The 22,561-nt window shown below is 32.7% G+C and overlaps 1 protein-coding gene across 1 annotated transcript; it reads right to left on the bottom strand.

Moving 5' to 3' along the window:
- Positions 1-6,095: 6,095 nt before the first annotated feature.
- Positions 6,096-13,229, bottom strand: LOC129001186 (uncharacterized). Its single transcript, XM_054428401.1, has 7 exons — positions 13,124-13,229; positions 11,811-11,990; positions 10,587-10,766; positions 9,488-9,676; positions 9,210-9,268; positions 8,614-8,722; positions 6,096-6,385 (listed from the first exon to the last, which is right to left on the bottom strand). The coding sequence occupies exons 1-7, from the start codon at positions 13,200-13,202 to the stop codon at positions 6,147-6,149; spliced, it is 1,035 nt and encodes a 344-aa protein (XP_054284376.1). The 5' UTR covers positions 13,203-13,229; the 3' UTR covers positions 6,096-6,146.
- Between the last annotated feature and the right edge of the window lie 9,332 nt (positions 13,230-22,561).

Below are 22,561 nucleotides of genomic sequence, written 5' to 3'. Positions count from 1 at the left end.
AAAAGCTAGTTATTTTCCTCCCTTGATTCACAAATTAGCATATTATCTTATAAAATTGTCTTCTTGGATTATCACAAAACCACTTTTTTACAAGTTTAAGGAACTAAATCAGTTTTTACCTCCTTCACGATATTCCCGACTCCCTAAAATAATTGAGTTGCATATTTGTTGTGAGAAACTGGGACTTGTAGATCGTAAATCAGAGTTCTGTCTCGTTGGATTTACGACGTGGTGAGGACCTGATGCTAAATGTAAACACAAGTATGAACCCAAGCTCAGAACCCGTGCATGAATGCAAACAAACTACAATGTGTACAGCTGTGCTGCCAAGTATGTTGTAAGAGACACAATCTCAGACTAGAAAATGCAAATAACAGTTTTAGTGTTAACAATCAGTGCTTGAATACTGATGTGGTATGCGATGTGAACAGTTATTACTAGTTTAGAATTTCAAAATGTTTTCAGTCAGTCTTGTATTTTAGCAAATTTCCCATATAGGGAATTTTATTGTAGGTCCCATGGTAATACCTGGACCAGAAAGCAATTACGTTTTTGTTTTGATGTCCCTGGATGCCAAAATGAATACAATACCCATTCAAATTCATTTTTAATATTTGTCCATTAGCCCTATAACTTAAGTAAAAAAAATCATTGGATTTTTATGAAATCTGCTGCAAAGTTTATTCCAAGGATTTTGCAAACCAGTATGATTAAACTAAGGACAGGGTTTTATAAGATAAAATTGGTTTTTACATTTTTGACACTCAAAACATAACATTAAATAACCCAATTTCTCTTCAAACCATTTTTTAGAGCTTAAAAATCAAATTATTTAGTACTTTTGAAGTGTTCTTGTACCGGTTTTTTGGTTAGGCCTACAGAGAAATTAAAAAAATTGTAAATTTAAAATTCCTGTGTTATTCTTATTGAGAATAAGTAAAATGTTGTCGTTTGCTTGTTTATGGATATATTTTGATCAAGCTTGGCAAATCTATTTTATACTAAGCTATTAATATTTTACCAAAAAACACTTAATTACCCTCCATAATGTAGTGATCAAACCTTGGTACTCGTTAAACCTAATGTTATTTAAATAGATTTAACTGAAAATCCAATCAGGTAATTCGCTTAGTCTGCAGGTTTGCTGTGGTGGGGATATTTTATTTTGTCAGAGTATACTGTTTTAAAGGGTTGTTCTGTCGTACCCGTATGTGTTGTTTTTATTTTAATTGAGTACGAGTAATGAAACAGCTGGTCTTTGTAACAAAGCTAGACAAGGCTTCTCACCCCATTCTTCTCTCATATTAGGGTAAAAATATGCACCTAGGTAGCGTCCCCATCACAATCGATAATGATAATTTTTAAAATGCTTAACATTTCAATGTTAAAAAACATAATTTTTGTCCCAATGTCTTTAAAAGTTATTTGTGTAACTAGTGGGTGAAGTGGCATTTTGCTGCAGGGAGAGAAATGTTTACTCACGAGCCGTAGGCGAGTATTACTATATAAAGCATATAAAAACTGCTTATTAGTCTTTCAAACACTGAAAAACGTGTTTTTAGGTTAGGTTAAATCCAATAATCGTAATATCTTTAAGTGTTGCTAACTTATTTAAAGCGTATATGTATTACGTGCCTAATAAAGTCATGCTGTTTTGTGTTATTTGGTTGGAATACTGGTGTGCCGCTAAAAAAAACTGTCCAGCAAAAGTAAGTAGATTCAGCAATTAGCAACTTTCTGTGCTTTAATCAGTGAAAGGAAGGCCACTTTGTCAGGTGACTGTAGGATTTTTTTACATTTATTGGAGTAGATTAGGTTTGAGAAATCACAGCTTTAAATCATATTAGAATTCATCGACATTTATTTTAAACATTTAAACACTGTGTAAGTTACATACATTGTAGATGAGCCCACAGCCTCACGTGTATCACACATTGGCCCTCACAAGCAGCTGACTCGGTAACACCTACTCACAATTAATTTTGGTTGTATTATTTCTCCCACAAAGCTTATTTTAAGAATACACAGAAAGAATGAAATATTCGTTACATTTAAACTCACTCGCATTTAAACCTGTTGTTGAGAATGTTAGGATCACTGAAATAAATTATCCTGTTACCACTCCCCCCTCCCCTACTTCATAAGATTTTAAATGACACCTAAATCTTAAAAATCGGTTAAGTGAGAAAAAGGGTTGTTGTAGACTGTGACTGTAGAGAAAACTTTTGCTGTATTAAATACTGTATATAGATTTATAATTCTACCACATTTATTTACAAAAATCGATGGCATGGCTAAACAGCTGATCAGTAATGTCAATGACATCAGCTGTTCACTTTTATTACTTGGAGCAAAAAAGAACTTTTGCTCTTTAGCACTTAAATTCATGTACTGCAAAGAGAAATTTGACAGCAGCGCAAAAAACATAATACCATTGATTGTTAACCAAACAATGTTATTGAGACATTTAATTTATACTCTATAAAAAATGGCATTCCAACCATCACAAGTTATGAAAGTCATCGTTGTTATTAGTAAAAGAATTTCAAAATAAAATATTTTCCCTAACAAGTGCAAAAAACGGTGATGCGAAGTTGAGCTTACAAAGGTAAGCTAATGTTTAAATGTGTCAAAGCCCTAGATAGTGATATTTTCAGTACAAAGTAAAAATCCTTTACTGAAAGGGCACAAGAATATGGGTCACACTCGATCCCTTATCAAATGTCTTGTTACCCTAATGGTGCACGACTTCTGTTAGAGAGTAGCCTACTTTCTTAATAAATGGACTGTTTTTATCACTTTACAATATATCATTTGAATATGTCAAACTATTTTTGAAAGTTACTGTGTATCGTCCTTTTGCTAAATCAATATAGTGAATTTTACCTGTTCAAAATGTTTATAGTTTTAGATTGTGTTGGTTTATAAGAGAATAATTGTGTTATTTTTATTTACTTTTGTACTGAGATTGTATCAAATACATAAATAATAATGCTTAACTTTGATAAGCATAGTTTGTATTTACATTAAGTCTTTAATTCCATATTTCTTTGACTAGGCCTTCTGAAATAATTTTGTTATTTGTCTTAAGTTTAATCAGCTTTTTTCAAAACACTTAAACATTAAAATGTTTAATGGATACGAAACCAAAATTGTAGACAATATGTTGACAAAAGCTTTAAAAAGAAATGAGAAAAAGAAAAGAACTAAACTGGAACCAATCAAAGTAAAGAAGAAATGGGTAAGCGCTACCTATACTAAGCAATATAAAGACGTCAAGAAAACGCTTCAGAAGAATGCTGAATTAATGGTTTCATTTAAAGCGAAAAACAAAATTAAAAACATTCTTGGAAATCCGAAAAGTAAATTAGAAAATACATCAAAATCTGGCATTTATCAAATTCAGTGTGACAGTTGTGAGATGAAGTATATTGGACAAACAAAAAGAAATATTAAAACTAGATTCAAAGAACACACTTCTCACATAACACACAACAGACCTGAAAAATCAGCAATAGCAAAACATTGCTTAGAAACGGACCACACAATTTCAATCAATAATACTAAATTACTAAAAAATATAACAAAATCCAATGAACATGCATGGGAATCATTATTTATAAATAAAATGGACAATTTGGTAAATAATGATAACGGTCCAATTCAAAATGTTACATTACTAAATTCTAAATTTACAAAGTTATAAGTTAATTCTACTTGATATTTCATTTTTATACATATACTAGCTGTGTACCCGTTCTACGCACGGGGATCTTATAATATTCAGTTGAAACCTTCTTATATAACGAACAGCAGTTGGTTTGCATATTTTAAGATATGCTGGCCAAACTATTATACATAGCTTCATTTTATGTTGTTTTTTGTTGTTCCGGATCGGTATGACAATCAATAAAAGGTTAAATTACCTCTGTGTCTGCCGGTCGATCCTATAACGGTAGGCTTACTTTTATTTTTACTATCTGATCTCGTTTGCATGGCTCAATCACGTCCTGGTTGAAGTTCGTTCGCTACGCTCACTCACCTGTATGTTGGAGCTCGTTCGCTGCGCTCCCTTTCCTTCAGGTTAGCTCGTTCGCTACGCTCACTTGCCTTCAGGTTAGCTCGTTCGCTACGCTCACTCGCCTCCAGGTTGCAAATTAGCTGTTGTCATAAATGTAAAAGAAATAATAGTGCTAGTGCTGCACCCTGTTGGTAATCCTTGTAACTTTAATGCTATTGAACATCACAGAACAGAACCAACTTGTTTAATTGAAACAGCTGTTAAGATTCAATAATTTCATTTCTCATAAGGTTAACATGGGCTTCCAGAAATTCCACGTCAAAAATCGACAAAAACTTGATTTTCAAGGGTTTACTGTTAAATATCTAACTGTCTCATATTCGATGAAATACGTCTAAAACCATCTCATATATGTATAGTATTTGGAAAATAAGTTTCAGGCGGGACAGTGCTATAGTTATTGAGGAGTAGTTGTAATAAAGTGCGTATTTTAGCGTTACCAAGAGAATGACAGATAGACAGACAGACAGACAGACAGACAGACAGACAGACAGACAGAAATTGAGATAAGGTTTGATTCGGTTTCTCTGACCTATGAAATGTAAAAATAACCAAAAAGTTCATTATTCTAAGCAATGTACAGACAAAACTCTAATTTTATTTATATAGATGATTTATTTTTGTAACTTTAGCTAAATGTACTTAACAGAATAGTTTTTATTTTTAACTACCCATATGTTACATTCTTTAAAATTTATAATTGTAAACATAAACATAACCTTCAGTTTTGTGATGTGTCTGATGATGCCAGCATAGCTGGCGAAAGGCCTCATAAAAATTAAAAAAATTCAGAAATATTGGCGAAGTTATTATTTAAAATTAGTAACTTAAACATTTGATTGAACTGACGGTGAAATTCTTATACATAAGAAAACTGTGGTGTAACAGTTTATCTCCAAATTTGCTTTCATCTTAAGAAGCAGGAAACTGATAGTAAATAAGTGGAAATGGTAAAACAAAAGCAAGTGAAGTAAATTGGGGAATTCTATAACAGTCCTTATCTCATTCTCACAAACATCTCGTAAACTTAAAAAAATATAATACTAGTAAGATTATCTAATACGCTAAAAATAATTTATTCTCAAGCATTTACTTCTTAAGGTAATCAAACCTATATTTATATATTAGTCAATATTAAAGTTTTGTCATTTCCTAAGTTATTTTAATAGCTTTTTTTCTTTATTACAATAATATATTACAGAATAAAGATAGAAGAATATTACCTAGATATAGTGTTTGTGGGAAAAGGAAAACTCATGTTAAATGTATAAATGCCCCCGCCGCAGCAAACCTGCCGTCCAAGCAAATTTCCATTTTTCTGAATTGATTTTCAATTAAATCTATTTAAATAACATTAGGTTTTACGAGTACCTAGGTTTGCTGCAACAGGGAAACTAATTACTTGTGGTTTTTAGTAAAACATTAATAGCTTAGTATAAAATAAATTAATTTGCCAAGTTTGATAAAAATATATACATAAAAAAGCTAACTACAACATTTTACAATATTCGTCATAAGAATGACATGGCAATTTTACAATAAAATTTTTTTCTCTCTAACTAATAACCGCACAAAAACACTTATATATATATTAAATTATTTGTTTTTTTAAGCTCTTTTAAAAGGTTTAGGGAGAAATTGGGTAATTTTGTGTTTTTATGGTCAAAAACTAGAAAACCAATTTTTACCCCACAAAAATTCCCCGTAAAACCCCGTTCCCATGGTCCTATCATGCTGGTTCGCGAACTCATCCAAGTTTATCCCGGCCTTACATCTTCAAACCAAACTTTATTACAATCGGACAAAAATTACTAAAAATTCGCCAAAACACAAGCAATTTTTAGATTTATTATTGTTAATTTAGACTCTCATTAGGTTTTTAATCTCAACTCTAGCCACGTGTTATTATTTGGTAAATAATAAAATTAACACTTTGTCAGCACATCCACACACCCATCAGGAAATACAATGGCATTTTTAGGATGATTGATCATTGAAGTAATAAACACCAACATATATCTCAATACTATAATAGTCGAAAACAAAAATTAACAAAAACAACAGCTTAAATGGTGTGGGTTGAAGTTGGGGTTTCAGTTGACTGGCAGACGTAGTAATATGTATTAGTACATGTTATGGACTGCCATGTTAAATCAGTCAAAACTTGCAGACAATGGTACGGAGTTCCATTCGGCTCTCCATTTCTCCAGTTAGTGAAATTAAGGAAATTTCCATCCGTCACCCAGCGGAATTCTTGATATCTCTCTAAGTCATTGCCTCCAAGCCAAAAACTATTACCTGTAACTGAAAGAAAAAGTTTGTTATATATATTATAACAAAATCCACAATAATATTATATGTATTATAATTATATTAATATTATATATATATATATATACTAGCTGTACCCGCGGGCTTTGCCCCGTTTTACTTCATTAGTGAGCTCGTTCGCATGGCTCAATTACGTCCTGGTTGAAGTTCGTTCGCTACGCTCACTCACCTTTAGGTTGGAGCTCGTTCGCTGCGCTCACTTGCCTGTTAGCTCGTTCGCTACGCTAACTCGCCACCAGGTTGAAGTTCGTTCGCTACGCTCACTCACCTTTCGATTGCAAATTAGCTGTTGTCATAAATTTAATAAAATAATAGTGCTGCACCCTGTTGGTAATCCTTGTAACTTTAATGGTATTGAACATCATAGAACAGAACCAACTTGTTTAATTGAAACAGCTGTTAAGATTCATAAATTCCATTTAAATATGAGTACTCATAATGTTAACATGGGAAACTCCAGAGCCACTGGGGCGGAGCCCGAGAGTCCGATCAGAATAAAAACAACTTAGTTTTCCTATTTAATGCCTAAAGAATCAGTGTACCAAATTTCAGCCTCCTAGGTAAATCGGAAGTGGGAGAATTAGTGATGAGTGAGTGAGTCAGTCAGTCAGTGAGGGCTTTGCCTTTTATATATATAGATAATACTAGCTGTAACCCGCGGGCTTTGCCCCGTTTAACTTCTTAATTTTCAAGATTATCTCGTTCGCATGGCTCAATCACGTCCTGGTTGAAGTTTGTTCGCTACGCTCACTCACCTTTAGGTTGGAGCTCGTTCGCTACGCTCACTCACCTTTAGGTTGGAGCTCGTTCGCTGCGCTCACTTGCCTTCAGGTTAGCTCGTTCGCTACGCTAACTCGCCTCCAGGTTGAAGTTCGTTCGCTACGCTCACTCACCTTTTGGTTGCAAATTAGCTGTTGTCATAAATGTAAAAGAAATAATAGTGCTGCACCCTGTTGGTAATCCTTGTAACTTTAATGCTATTGAACATCATAGAACAGAACCAACTTGTTTAATTGAAACAGCTGTTAAGATTCAATAATTCCATTTCTCATAAGGTTAACATGGGAAACTCCAGAGCCACTGGGGCGGAGCCCGAAAGGATTTTTGAAATAAGAATATGCCTATATGTTAATCGGGAATGTGAGCTATTATCATGCCAAATTTCAGCCCAATCCGACCAGTATTTTTCGAGTTTACTTTTCCCATACACACATACACACATACAGCAACCACCTCTTTTTTATAATAGTATAGATAGATTTATAATATTATATATTGTTTAACAAAATCCATTATATTTTGTTATCTATTTAAAATCCATTTTAAGATTTATATTTATTCTTGCTCTTCCTCTCCTAAACTTACACTTAAGAGCTTAGTTTTTTGCAAGCCTAACAGTGTCTGAGATACCAATGGGGGCACAGTTAAGTTTTTCACTCTATATATAAACCGTAAATAAAATACATATAATTGATTTGTAATATTTATTAAGCTGATTGCAATTAGAACATTCCATTGCCGAGTATTGTGAATGGAACTGTTTGAGTAATAATAATAAACCGAACAGGGTTCGAAGAGGGAAGTTTAATAATCGTAAAACTCCCTAAAAAGCCATAGATCCTGCAAAATTGTACATTGGTTTGTACTTAAGTCTCATACTGATAATCAATACTATATTTATGTGAAATTTGTAAAAAAAATGTAATTTCCTACAGTCACCTGACAATGTGGCTTTCTTTGTCTGATTATAGCACAGAAAGTTGCTTTTGACTCACACTTTTTACTGTTGCACTCAGGTTTTTTTGCCATACACCAGTATTCCAAACACAAAACAGCGTGTTTTAAGGCACGTAATACATGTACGCTTGAAAATAAGTTGGCAACACTTAAAGATATTACGACCAACGATATAAAACACTCCTTCTTGGAGTGTTGTATATTGTTGATTACGACTACAGCTGGTGCAGCGTTTCCCATTTCGTCCAATGTTTGTATTCAACCTAACCCAAAAACGTGTTGTACAGTGTTTGAAAGACTTATTAATTATATGATTGATAGTAACTGTAGGAAAAATATAATGTGTAACGCGATTGCAAAATGCCTTTGCTGAAGCAAAGTACCACTTCGCCCACAACACAAATAACAACTATTGCCTAGAGCTGTATATGAAAAAATGCCTTGTAAAGAAAAAAAAAACTCACTGGTGGAATTGTAAGCCGCAGTCAGGCTGGTCCATTCATCTTCATTGTTGACTGTTGCCAATTTCATTCCCTGGCTATAGCAGTCGTCGAGAGCATCGAACCAAGATTTCTATAAAAAAATGTACGTTAGTACTTCTCAACTTCCCCATAATACCCACTCTTCTACCAGTGAACAAAAATCTTACCCACATTTTCCACAATATAAAATAAAATTCCACTCTAAATTTTTATTTAGAGTTACTTTATGTGATTGAGTGTTTAATAGTTTTGCAATGCTATATTATTTTGAAATTAGATTCTTTTTTATCGTTGCCGTTTATATATTGTTAAAAATATTGTTTATGGACCTTATAAACATATTGTTTATCAACCTCACCAAAAGGTGTTTTCAAATAATTTTTGTCTTTTGAAATATCTTAAAACTGTTAAAACAAATATTTTGACACTTAAAAAACATACTTCAAGTTGAGGGTGGATATTAAACCTATCATTTTTATAAAATAGTTAATTATATCCCATATCCCTGCAAAGAACAAATATGTTGCTAGTGAATTATGCAATGAATTATTAAATTTAGAATATATACTTATACCAACCGTTGTATTGCTAAAGTGGTAAGTCTTGTTGCCCGTTTTAGATGAACCACCAGAGGGACCTGTGAACAATCATTCTTCTTGTAAGAACAAAATATTTTACCATTATTTGGAACTTTTCTTTTAAGAAAAAATTGTTCTTTTAATTTGTTTGGTTTTTACCATAGACAAAATTATCATACATACTGATACTATACCATGACGTAAGCAATGCGCAGCATGATTCCCGGCTAGAGCATATTGTCCTAGAAATATCTACTCACCACTGGATTAGCACTTACAGTAAGGCACACACCCGTTGTAGGCGTCCCCGATGAACCCGACCTGGCAAGAGCAGACGGGGTAGTGATTCTTGACATAGCAGTCAGTGTTGTTGCCGCAAACTCTGTCTTCACAAGGATCAACACACTTCTGCAGACGACATGAACGATCGTCGGGGCAGTGGGAGTTAGACTGGCACTCCGGCATGGCTGTGGTATGAGAAAACATTACATGAAAACCACACAGAAAACCACCTTAATTTTCTTGTTCATTCGACAATTTGGTCTTTGAGACCCTAGATTTTCTGGGTAGCCAAGTGGTTATAGTGCTTTAAACCACAGTGTGTGAGGCAGTTTACTTAGATTACTCCAATGTTCATTTCATTAAAGTAAACTGCATATTTCAACAGCTTCTCATTGGGTCAAATGATTATATCATATTTACCTACTTGAATCTTTTGCATGAGAACGTTACTACCAAACCTTCCAGTGTTCAGTTGATTTCTCAATGTGAAGAGTGTCCATCTTTTAGAAAACATTGATCATGTGGTATTATGATATCACTTTGAGTGTTCGTATTTCTTCGAACGTGTTAAGTTAAACTCAGATTATAATTTTAATTTAGCAAACTCTCTGTTGAAATAGCGTTTCAGACTTCGGTGTCAGGACGGGTTCAATTCCCAGCAAATCAACCAAACATTAAATGCGTTTGCACCACTTTCCCTTAAATCGTTTGTGCAGTATCTTCTATTTGCTTCCAAAATCCATATGCAACAGGCATAGACGTAAATTATCCTTATATATAATACGTGAAGGCGATCTACGAAACACTACTCCTCCGTTAATAATGGACGGATTTTTACAAACGACGTGTCAAAATAAAGTATTTTTTGTGTAGACGCCCCCTTTCACCAATTCGTGTAATAAAAATCCTCGGGCTTTGCCCCACAGGCCATCAAAGTTGGGTTTTCTCCCATAAGATTAACATGGAGGAATTTAAATATTTAATTGGAAACTTTGTCCCCACTAATTTGAGAGAACGGCTGGTCGTAGAAACTTGTATAAACTAAATAGTTAATCTATGGTTAAAAATATCAACAGCACTGACAGTTTCACTCACAAGACGTTGTGCAGCCTTCATCCATGGTGAAGACAAACCCCGGAAGGCAAGCACACAGGGGACGATGGTTGACCACCCTGCATGCTGTGTTGAGGCCGCAGCCATCTTGGCAAGGGTCTTCACATCTGTTGCTCAAACACATCCGGTCAGAGCTGCAGTCAGAGTTCTTCGTACACTCTCCTGCATTGAACATGAAAAAAAATGAATCTCAAAAAATTAAGTGCGTTTTTGTTGTAAAGAAGTTACTTTTCCCACTGAATATACCACGTGTGATATTATGTTATTCTATTTAATAGAGGTTTTCTTATACTATAGTTCGGCCGCTTAGAAAACGACCTGCGCGCTAATGCTAAACCAATGGTGGAGTAGGTCGCTTTCTAAGCGGCCGAACTATACAACGTATGTCTTCTGGAAAACTAAATATTTAACCTTGAGATTATGTACTTATTTTCTATGTAAACACCACAACAATAGACGGTGAAGTTTTTCTTACGTTCTAGAGAGTCCGGGAATTTAATATACTCTTGGACATAGTGAAGAATTCACTGCATCTGGTTGTTTTGTTTAGAGGTAAACAAATAATATTGTTAAGTTAAAATTAAATTTCCCAGAAGACATTTTATTTCCAAACACAAACACCCAGCTTTAATTAAATGAGACTTTTTAAGAAACTTTATGAAGAACACGTCTATTATGGCTGAAGATTAATCTATTGAGCTGTACCCTTAACCGTGATTAAGTCCTTTTAGTTTTACCGGACATTCAACGTATATCCTATAAGTGTATAACATAATCATGTCATTTATACACAACTGAAGATTCTGGTATTACTGGTGCTGTTGATAATTTTCCCATACATAATTTTGTGTGGTTAATTAATGAAAAAAAAAATATTTGAGAGTTAAATAACCGCCAAGTCAAACAACAAGTCTGTTTAGCTTCAATAGGACGTGGGAATTTCTTCCTTAAATAAATAGGTAGCTTATATTGATAAACTAAATTAATGTGCTGATTGCAATTTATCTCAAATAGTAATTGAAAGTTAACTGATTGAGTGATTGACGTTGATATGTTGAAGTGTACTTAACACTTTACTTAAACACTTGAAATCCTCTGTAAGTAAAGGAGCCTTTTGCGATGAAAAATGGAACCACTTGAAGGTGACTGGTGTTTTAAACTTATATTAAGTATTACTCTATCAGTTTCCTGACGGTGAGACGATACCTGCTGTACACTCCGTGAAAGGATCTCCCTGATGACCTGGCTTGCAGTAGCACAGCGGAGTGTCGTCTTCATCCACCACACACTCAGTGTTAAGGCCACACACGCCGTTGCAAGGGTCCACACACTGAGAGCCCACACATATCAGGCCTGAGGAACAGTCGTTGTCGTAGGTGCAGTTGCCTGTGGACAAAAATGGCTTCAGAACATTCATTCATACACTCAGCTAATAAGTTGAGTTAGTATTACTGTACTCTACTAAGAATTAGTAACCTGTTGTAGTTTGCTTGTTTATGGATATAGTTTTGATAAAATTTGGCAAATTGTTTAATCCTATACTACAGACGGTTCCCACACTCCAGACTGCTCACCTTTACTACTTCCTTCACCATTTCCTACGTAGACCTGTTTAATTTTGCAATTTATGAGATGGATCCATGAATGTGATTCACTGACGAATCGTTTAAGATAAAATGTTATTTGTTATAACCTTGTTTAGCTACGTAAATAAAATCTGTTAAATACTGTACCTAAGAAAGTATGTTTTATTTATCTGTGGTTTTATCTATGACTTTTGTGTATTTTTTTAGTCTATTCGATCAGTGGTTGTTTCCAAATTGGGACTTAAATGTAAACTTAAGACTTTCTCTGTGGCATTTGTTTAGTTGTCATCATCCGAATTTTCTTCCTTCGTACTGTATTTAGGTCGTGGCTTGATTTTAACATATGCAATGATTCTTTGTTTTGTTTACATTTACGTGGTTATTTTGAAACAATCATGGCAACTCATAAGACTAATGTTAAAATTTAAAGACTTTGAGTTATTTTAAATTATATAGGCATTATCAAATATTGAAATTGGTTACGTCCAAACCATCCAAACATTTGACAAAAACCCTTGGTAAGTTTTGCTAAAATATGTTCAGCTGTTATTGAGATTAATTGTTATAAAGATTGCATTGGAGTTGATCCCAAAGAGCTTCGCTTTGCTCCACTTAATAATATGGAATATAACACTATAATACAACACTAGAAGATGAAAAAGAGGTAAAATCTTTTACAAACAAAATCATAATTGTTCATGGAATATTGTTATTTGTGCAACTAGTAAGCAATTAGGTACATTTCCTTAAACGAAGAGAGCAATTTTTGACGCACGAGGCTTGTCGAGTATTTGATTAAAAACCCGTGTTTTTTGATTAAGAAAACTTGAACGTATGCTAAAACAAATAACTTACGCTAGTCAATATAATAAATATATAGCCTTAAAACATATTTTCAACATTAATAATTTCTTAGTCATCATAATCAATTACCTGTACTGTTGTTCAAAGGGTGAGCCGTTGCACTGCCTATGCATAACAACACACATAACCAGATGTACGCCTGCTCCATCGTAGAGGTTAATGGATGTTAAGGTAAGTTGAGAGAGTTTATAAGCTTTTATTTATATTGTTTCACTTCCTTGAAATTTATATTTGATAATCAATATAAGTAAAATGTCAATCAAATAATCACTTAACTAATTCGCTTCGTCAAACCAAGACAAGTATAAGTACCTACCTTAAAAGTGTGTGCAATCTCAAGAAAAAGTCGTTTAATTCATTGCTAAGTGGATTTGCATTGCGAGAAATGATTTGGTAATCACTGATAATTTTCTAGCCGATGCTCCATATTTGACAAGAACATAAGGGGTTTTTAATGTTATCAGTTTTTTGTATTCATAAAAACCAATTTAGTTGTTTGTTGGTCCAACAGCAATAATTTTGCTATCCGAAACACATATCACAAGGAAAATATATAATAGGTATCGTAAAAAAATTGTTTTGCAATTTTTATTCTCTCAAAGCCGGGCCTTTTCCTTTCAGAAAACGTAAATAATAGTGACCTTAAAACGTACAAATAAAAAAAATTATGTTTGAGCAAATGCTGTTTCTCTATTGTGATAATAATTTTTACGATGAGTAAGAAACTTATTTTGGCAGTATTGAAAAAGTTTAACAATTCTTTAACAAATCTCTGAAAACATTTACAGTTGGTGAAATTGAGGGTACATCGACTCGAGAATCAGGCTACTGTCCTTTTGTGATTACATTTCAAATATAACCCGACAAAAACCCTAACCTACCTCAACATCACGCTGTGTTCCCAAGTCTGTTTACAAAGGCTGGTTCTGAATTGTTTACTCAATTCACAAAATACTGCATTCTCACTATCTTTATCCAGATATAACGTATTAAAGGTCGCTGCTTCATGATAACAATGTTTAAAAATACACGGAACAATCTACTTTTACAAATAAATTTAAAATGAATTTTATGTATTTTTATAATGTTTATTTGAGGAAATTCCAGGGTATGAATACCCATTAACTGATATCTTAGATTTTAACTTGAAAATAAAATATTGGTTTTAAGAGAATGATTTTTAGAGACAAAGATAGGTATATAACAAAAAACCCTTTCAAAACTGCACTGACAAATAATATGATTTTTATGTAGGAATTTTAGTAAATTTATAAGTTTATTAAACTGTACAGAGCTAGCTGTATAGAGAAGTTTAGTATTAACAATAAGGATACAACGTTATAGTTTTGCTTCTGTATCCAATAGTCAATGGTTATAGGCAAAGATGAACTAGTTTTTGTAATTGTAGAAAATCGTAAATGTGTATTTGTAATTTGCATTGTAGCAAAGACAGCTGATTGTGACAGTATCAGTACCAATTTTGATGGGGACGCCAGGTATTTTAACCCAAATATGAGTAAATACCGAGTGTATAATCATATTCTTTTAGTATATGGTAAAATGAGTTAATATCAGCTGTTTAATTTATCCAGGACCATTTCATTAAACCCCCTTGATCCAGGACAGCTGTATAAAAAAAATTAAACAATACAATTAGAAAATAACTATTGCAGATAAAAAATATCTCATTAATAATAAAATCGTAATTTAGAGTGAGTTCCAATACAAAAACCCAACACACAAATTATTGCTGTTTAAAACACAATGCTGTGTACAAATTATAATAAGCATTCTTTTAGGTTTTATAGCAATAAGTTTCCAAGTGACAATAAAAATAAATGTACAAAATTCTATTGTGTCAAGGACAGATACATCCACAATGTGTGCCATTGTTCACATTCGTCAATTTAATTGACCACAAGATACATTCTGTAGGATGAAAAACTGTTACTGTTTATCTTATGTAGGTCTACAAAACAAATCCTTCACTTTATGTAAACAGATTTTATGTAGATACGAAAAACTAATACACAGTTGTAATAAGGTGATAGCTTGTGAAACAGTGACAGAAAATAGGTTACCTAATCTATTAAGAGAAAATAGTTATACATTTATTAAGATGTGTAGTAAAAATTATGGATTTCTTAGCAATTAAAAATAAGAAAATCTTGACAAACAGTATTACTTGTATTATGATGACATTTTTGAGCAATATTTGAGTTTGAACGCAGTAGTCAAGAATTGATTGGGCTGGCACAATAAAAAAAATATAAAACTAGGTAAACGTTAAAACGTTAACTGCGGAAAACTAATACAAAACCCCATGTATTGAATGATAGTGCAATATTGTATTGTTCCTACGGTTTAAAAATAAAAAAGTACAAGATCATTCTATGTTTTCCTAAAGATTTGACGTATTGGTTTTTGAGTTAAATTTTCCAAAAAATATTTTTCGTATACTTGTAAATTTTACAGTCACCATTTGAGACTTTTCATAACCAATAAATTCCAATATTTTTTTATGACTACGATAATTTACTTACTTACCCAAACAATTTCCCAAAAATAATTAAGACTTAATCTTACAAAATCAAAATTAAAGAAATCAATCGAAAGATATAGGATATTTTGATTTGGGAGGGTATTTGTTTAATGGAAATTTATACCGTTTTAATTGTACTGGGATGTTTTCTACTCTATATGAATTAGTCATATTTTTAATCCTATTAAAGTTCAAAACAGCTGCTAAAATCATACAGCATACTCTTATTCTAGTACAATAACCCCTAAAACACCCCAGGTTTTGGTACAGTGTATTACATAAGCCGTATATAGTACATGTATAAAGTAGCTGTATATAGTACATGTATAAAGTAGCTGTATATAGCCAACATATTCCCTATCGTGAGGTAGCCAATACACTCGGGATCTCTTGTTTTCTGGGGCAGCCTTTAAGGGTGACCCACATTTTTAGAATTGCTTCTAAGTAACTGTTTAAGTGAAACCAGCAGCTTTTGCTCTTCCATTAACTTTATTACTACAGTTTTTCAAATGGAAAATGACAATCATTTTGTTAAAAGTCCAACTTAATACACATGAAAAGTCCAATTGGTTGAAACTATTATACATTTAAATTTCTTATTTATGTGACAGAGATATCTTTTGACAGTCTAGGAAGAAAGTAATTTTGAAAAATTGTGACAACACAAATCTCCCAGAAATAATTTTTCATTTAAAACAGAAAGACGTGTTTAACAGAGTTTGTATGATATTGCAAGCATTATACAAATTTTCAAGAAAAAAGGGAGTTTTGTTAAAAAGTAGCACTTACTAATTTGAAATGAAATTAAGTACCCTTACTGCACGTACTTATAATTGAGAGGGTTAGTAGGGGCATTTGTGGCTCTTTAAATATTAAAAACATTTGAGACTGTCTACGACCTTATAAAGGTCCAAATATTTTTTTCATTTATTGATTGAACATTTTAATTTGAAAATTGTACCATACTTAATAGGAGAATTAAAGTATTACGAGTTTTAAATATTTTTAAATATCTTTTTTATAATAACTCTAGTAATTTAGGTCAGAATTAAATAGAATTTGGTATGAATGTGTAAGGGAATGCATACACCTGATCGAGATCGCGAACCAAAAATATCGGGTGATGGGAACAGGGTAGGGCTTAAAGTTTTTACAAAATTAGGTTTTCATCACTCCGTAACGAAAGTAACTATTTTCGATAACAGCTGACATCAATGAAAGTAGTCGTTTCCCAAGCTCTAATTTAGGGCGAGGGAAAATCGATCAGCTGATTTTCCCTCGCTCTAAATTTACTTTCCCTCGCTCTCAATTAGTTCTCCATTTATTCACTACGCGCGCTAGTGTTTTGTCATGGTTTAATTTAATGATTTGAATCAGCTGTATGTATTGTTAAAAGTTGTTTTATTCTTTTATTTTGACATTTAAACAAAATGTATTGAGAAATATACGTAGGTTTCCTTTTAGAAAATTTTATTTTATTTGATTTTGATGTTCAATCAAATTAATTGAGAAATAAAATAGTTGTAATATTACTGAGGTCTGCTATTCTGTGTTTCTGTATTTTTGCGTCGTGATGAAAAATATCGTTCATAACTCGTACCGAAAGTTATTATCCGGCACTTGCTCCATTATTCCCGTCCTCGGCTTCGCCTCGTACGTGAAAATAGCTCTCACATACTCGGCTTCGCCTCGCACGTGAAATTGATGTTCCCTGTGTTCGGCTTCGCCTCACACAAAAACTTGAGCGCGCGACGGAAAATGCCACTTTCGGTCCTAGTAATGAAATATACTATTTTTTAAATTTTTTAAAATGTTAAATTTGTATTACAGCTATAGAGTGGAGCTCAAAAAAAGTTTTTATAATATATTGATGCGTTTTTGTACGATTATAATTGATTTCTAAGGAGAATATAAGAAAGAAAAAAAACTGTAATTTAAAATTATCACATTATTTGTGTGGAGAAAAGGAAAACGTAGGCATATGTAGTATGCTTGTTTATGATATTTCAATAACATTTGGCAATTTTTATTTTACACTATGCTATTCACATTTGGCCAAACACTTTTTCCTTCCCTCTAGCAGCAAACCTATGTACTTGTTAAATCTACTGTGTTATTTGAATAGAGAATAAATCTTGCTTGTTTGAATCCAATCAAGCAAATTGGAATTCGATTAGTGTGCAGGTTTACTGAAACGGGGGTATTTAATGAATTTAATGACTCAAAGTAATTTTACGATGAGAGCTTACTTCATACATTGTTGTAGCAAATCTGAGAAAATAGCTATCAAGTTATTCAACTACTGTTAAAGGTATTTACTATATGCAATCTACAATAACAGTTTTTACAATATACTTTGACTGAGGGCTAACGGGCTGGAGGGGAGGGGGTTGGAAAAGCCTATGTCAAGGTCGGAGGTCGGTTTCTAGGCCAATGGCGTTACTTGATACCTGAGATGTCTCGTCACTCAAAAAGTCAAGAACGGTGAATCGTGTTACATTGCGGGGAAAAGTTGTATCTTCCTTGACCGAAATATAAGTTACTTTAAATACTTGCCATGGAAATGGTAGTTATTTACTTATTTAAGGTATTATTTAGGACTTCTTCCATCATGTGAAAAACTAAGTTTTTACCCAAAGTTTTTTTACCGTGGTGGAAAATGTTGACAATAATAACGTAAATTATATAAACTGACAAACAATCAATTGCAAACCAAGAATTGGTTGTGTTGTTAATTCTGCTAGCTGGATGTTACAAAACAATTTTAGGATTGTAATTTTTAAGGCCATTCTCTAAAGTGGCGACTATTTAAAGACTCAGTTATTTGTTTCATGTATTTATTGTAAAAAAACACATCTGGTCTTTAATGGTACCTTACGTACCACCATTGCCTATTTTTAGTCAAAGGTACCACATAGGCTATGTTTTATGTTGTCATACACTCAGCACAAAATTTCAGAAACAACTGAAATAACTGTGATGTTCTTCTCTATTTTACGTTTTACTCTATTAGCTATTTAGGTGTTATGGAAATTCACTTACACAATTTAATTGAATAAACAATTCAAATATGATTCATCTACCCCATGGCCATGGATATCTGACCCATGGGCTTTTATATTATGACAGTTACCTCGTATTGTATAACATTGGTGATACAAAAATAGTTCTGTGTGTATATTCAAAATCGCATTGAGCACATTGACTTGATATCAATCGACAGTTCCTTACTGGAAGTGGAGTATTGGAATTTACTTCATTAATTGTTAAAGCCACCAAACACTTCATCTGAGTTGTTGGATCTGTTAGATGTGTTGATGTAATTATATTTTTACTTTCAATTAGTTTAGTATCCATATATAAATCCCAAAGTGTCCAAGAGCTTTTGAAAAAAAAAAAACTAAAAGGCACACCCCCATAATCTATATGCTTAAAATGTTCGTCTTGACGAGAAATCTTGTGCAAAACTTTCCATTATTTCATAAACTGCCCTTTAAGGTCGTAATTCCTTTCTAAAGGGAACTCTCCATGTACCTAATGTTAAAAATACCTGAGCTGTACTTATTTGTTTGTTATTATTTAAATTATTTATTATCTTATTAAAAGCAGGCGTTATTATTTTTGTTTGTATTACTGTAATCTGTTTTGTTAATTTCAGCTTAACTTTAACAATAAATCATACTAATATTATAAATGTGAAAGTTTGTGTGTTTGTTTGTTTGTTTGAAGTTCAATCACGCATTAACTACTGGTCGGATTGTGTTGAAATTTGGTATGATGATAGCTCACATTCCCGATTAACATATAGACATATTCTTACCTCAAAAATCCTTTCGGGCTCCGCCCCAGCGGCTCTAGAGTTTCCCATGTTAACCTTATGAGTATTCATATTTAAAAGGAATTAAATAATTTTGCCAGCTGTTTCAACTACTCAATTTGTTTCTATGATATTCAATAGCATTAAAAGGTTATACGGTTTACCAACAGGGTGCAGCACCATTAGTTCTTTATACATTTATGACAACAGCTAATTTGAACCAAGCAGCAACAAAAACCTGAGTGTGAGAACTTTACTTCTTTCCATTATTTAGGTGAAGTGGTAGAACATTATGGCTATGGTAGATATTCTATATACTATAGTACCGTAGATTATAGTAAACCAAATTTTCTCAAAACGTGTCCTCTCTCATTGCAAATGCAAAGCACGAGTATTTAACTACAATAAGCATTGTATACCAACCCCGTACGAAGGACGGGTACTCAGCTAGAAGTTTTATAAACGGGTTGAAGCGCGTGGGTAACACCTTATCCTTTAAACTAATGCTATTTAAATAGGGAATAAATGTGACATTTTTAACCGACTTCCCCACTACCAACAAAAGGAGGAGGTTCTCAATTTGTTTGTGGCGATGTTTTTTTTTTCTATGTATGTTCACCAATTTCTCTGTGATTCTTTTACCGATCAGTGTGGTTCCACCGCCAAAATAACCAGGAGAGTTTCTATTTGGTACCTTATATATTATGTTTAAGTATAATATTTGTTTCGGTGAAAAATTCTGAAAACCTTAAATATTCAACATTTATTTTGTTTACATTTGTGCAGATTGTTTACATTTGTACAGAGAAGGCAATAAATAATAATAACATTCCTACAGCTGTTAGTTGAAACCATTTAAATGGAGCTACAGACAATTCTTCATGAAACAGTTGCTTCATATTGATCAATAAAATATTTCTTGCCATGGAGCCTAAATGAATTACATTGAGAAAAATGCATTTTGTTTTGGTTACTATAAAAAATGTATTTTAACGTTTGACCTGATTTGTGTATACAGTAATTCTGTTTTTAGTATTGAATATTCTGACTTACAAAAACATATATGTTTCAGTGAATAGCTGTATGATATTGACAAATAAAGGTGTATTGTGGAAACCAAAGCATTCGTAAAACAGGTCTAAATATAAATTAAATGCAATTATTCCTTACACGACCTAAGAAGTGTGACAGTGTATAATCGTCAATTGCCTTAAAAGTGTTAAATATTTTAATTACTAAACATCCATTTGCAGATGTGGAATGTTTATTGATATTCTCTACCCAGTTACTAAATCATATCAATACTATTATGCCTGCTTCGGAAAATCCTAGAGGAAGATGATTTGCAATTTCGACTAGGCTATATCTTGATCAAACAAAACCACCTACATGGCTTGCACCACTTTTAGCTGAACCAATCTTTCATATACATATTTCATTTGCAGATGTGGAATGTTTATTAATATTCTGTACCCAGTTACTATAACATATCAATACTATTATGCCTGCTTCGGAAAGTCCTAGAGGAAGATGATTTGCAATTTCGACTAGGCTATATCTTGAGCAAACAAAACCCCCTACATGACTTACACCACTTTTAGCTGAACCAATCTTTCATATAATATTTTCCAAAGGTACTATACGTGTTAACGACCAATTTTCCACTTTTGGGAGATTTTTTAGTGCTGGTGGCTGAGGAATAACTTTCATATTGTTCAAAAAGGCTTGAGACGTTACTGTATTTCTTTTTATAATGTAGAAGTACACCGATTGCAGGAAACGATGATGTCTGACATTTCAATGTATCTAGAAAAGACAATTAGTTTTTCATTAGGCCTAATGTAATGGACAACTCTTTCTTTCTTAAGGAATTTCTAAAAATGTTTATTTTCATACCCATTGATTATGTAACCTGAACAGGTGACTCAAGCAGTTTTAAAATAATGATTGTCCTGTGGAACGTTTGATTGTTTCGAACAGTTTTGCTTATCAAAAAACCTCAAGTAATTAATACATAAAAATTATACAGTCACTAAAAATCGTTAAATAATTTATTTTTGTAAAAAAATACAACCGACTTCAAACGCTCTAAAAAGAATGAAATAATTTCATTAAAGTAAACTTTTGTATTAGGCAAGCTCACGTATTTCAAGTCGGCGCGGCTCAAACTGTAAATATGATTGAAATTAAATATTGTGTGTGTATTTTGAAAATCAATAAATAGTAGCTGGATAACATAAATATATAAAAAACATACTGAACTGTTTTGTTTAAATATTAAAGGAAATATTTTCTTGTATTTTATGTTTAATTCAGAGTAAATGCATTATGAAAATAACACACACAAATGTTCTATATGAATAGGAAAATAATTTAGTTTGATATTATGATAGGGAAAAGAAGCTAGTTTAGTATTAAAACGTTACTTTTCCAAGTTAGAAACATTTAAATGCGTTATAATCTTTTTAAAGATACTCGTTAATACCACTATAATGCCGATCTCTGATTACGGTAATAAAATAACACTTAACGCATAACTATGAAAAAGACATGCAGGTTAACACCTTTAGTTATAGATAGTCACCTGCAATATCAATTTTGTATCAAAAATCATCATAGAGCCGCGCCGACTTAAAATACGTGAGCTTGCCTAATACAAAAGTTTACTTTATTGAAATTATTTCATTCTTTTTAGAGCGTTTGAAGTCGGTTGTATTTTTTTACAAAAATAAATTATTAAGGAGACATTTTCGAGTAAATCTAATCAGGCAAATTTAAATTCGCTTTGTCTGCAGGTTTACTGCGGTGGGGTTATTTATCCTCACCAGAGAAAAAATTAAAATAATGCTTAACATCACTAAAACTTGAGTAAAAATTTTAAAGTGGCTTTAAATGCAATATATTTGTATGTTTTTTTTTTTTTATAAATGTTTCCATAGAAACATTAAATCACTTTGTTGAAAAATCTCAAACAATCAACAGCACCAACAATTATCTTAGTACGTCTCCTTTTTTTGTCAATTAGTTAACCATGAGTCGCATTCGTAAGGTGGTGGTAGGTGTGGGTTTAGGGATTGCTGTAGGCTGGGTAGTGAGGAAAGTATTCGGGGGGCTGCCTCCGCCACCTCTTGGAGGTGTCGGGGTGTTG

Source organism: Macrosteles quadrilineatus, unplaced genomic scaffold (genome assembly GCF_028750875.1).
Source record: "Macrosteles quadrilineatus isolate MER2022 unplaced genomic scaffold, UCM_ALF_1.0 Scaffold_8__2_contigs__length_117827958, whole genome shotgun sequence".
In the NCBI taxonomy this organism is placed as follows: domain Eukaryota; kingdom Metazoa; phylum Arthropoda; class Insecta; order Hemiptera; family Cicadellidae; genus Macrosteles; species Macrosteles quadrilineatus.
The sequence above is the reverse complement of the archived record's forward strand: the minus strand, read 5'-3'. Positions and strand labels throughout refer to the sequence as shown.

What these genes read in the sequence shown, in the direction of transcription:
- LOC129001186 (XM_054428401.1), bottom strand. Translation starts at nt 13,202, where the DNA reads ATGGAGCAGGCGTACATCTGGTTATGTGTGTTGTTATGCATAGGCAGT. An exon ending in CCCTTTGAACAACAGTACAG is followed by an intron (nt 11,991 to 13,123) that starts GTAATTGATTAT and finishes TTTTGTCCACAG; the next exon opens with GCAACTGCACCTACGACAAC. An exon ending in TGAAGGCTGCACAACGTCTT is followed by an intron (nt 9,677 to 10,586) that starts GTGAGTGAAACT and finishes CTCATACCACAG; the next exon opens with CCATGCCGGAGTGCCAGTCT.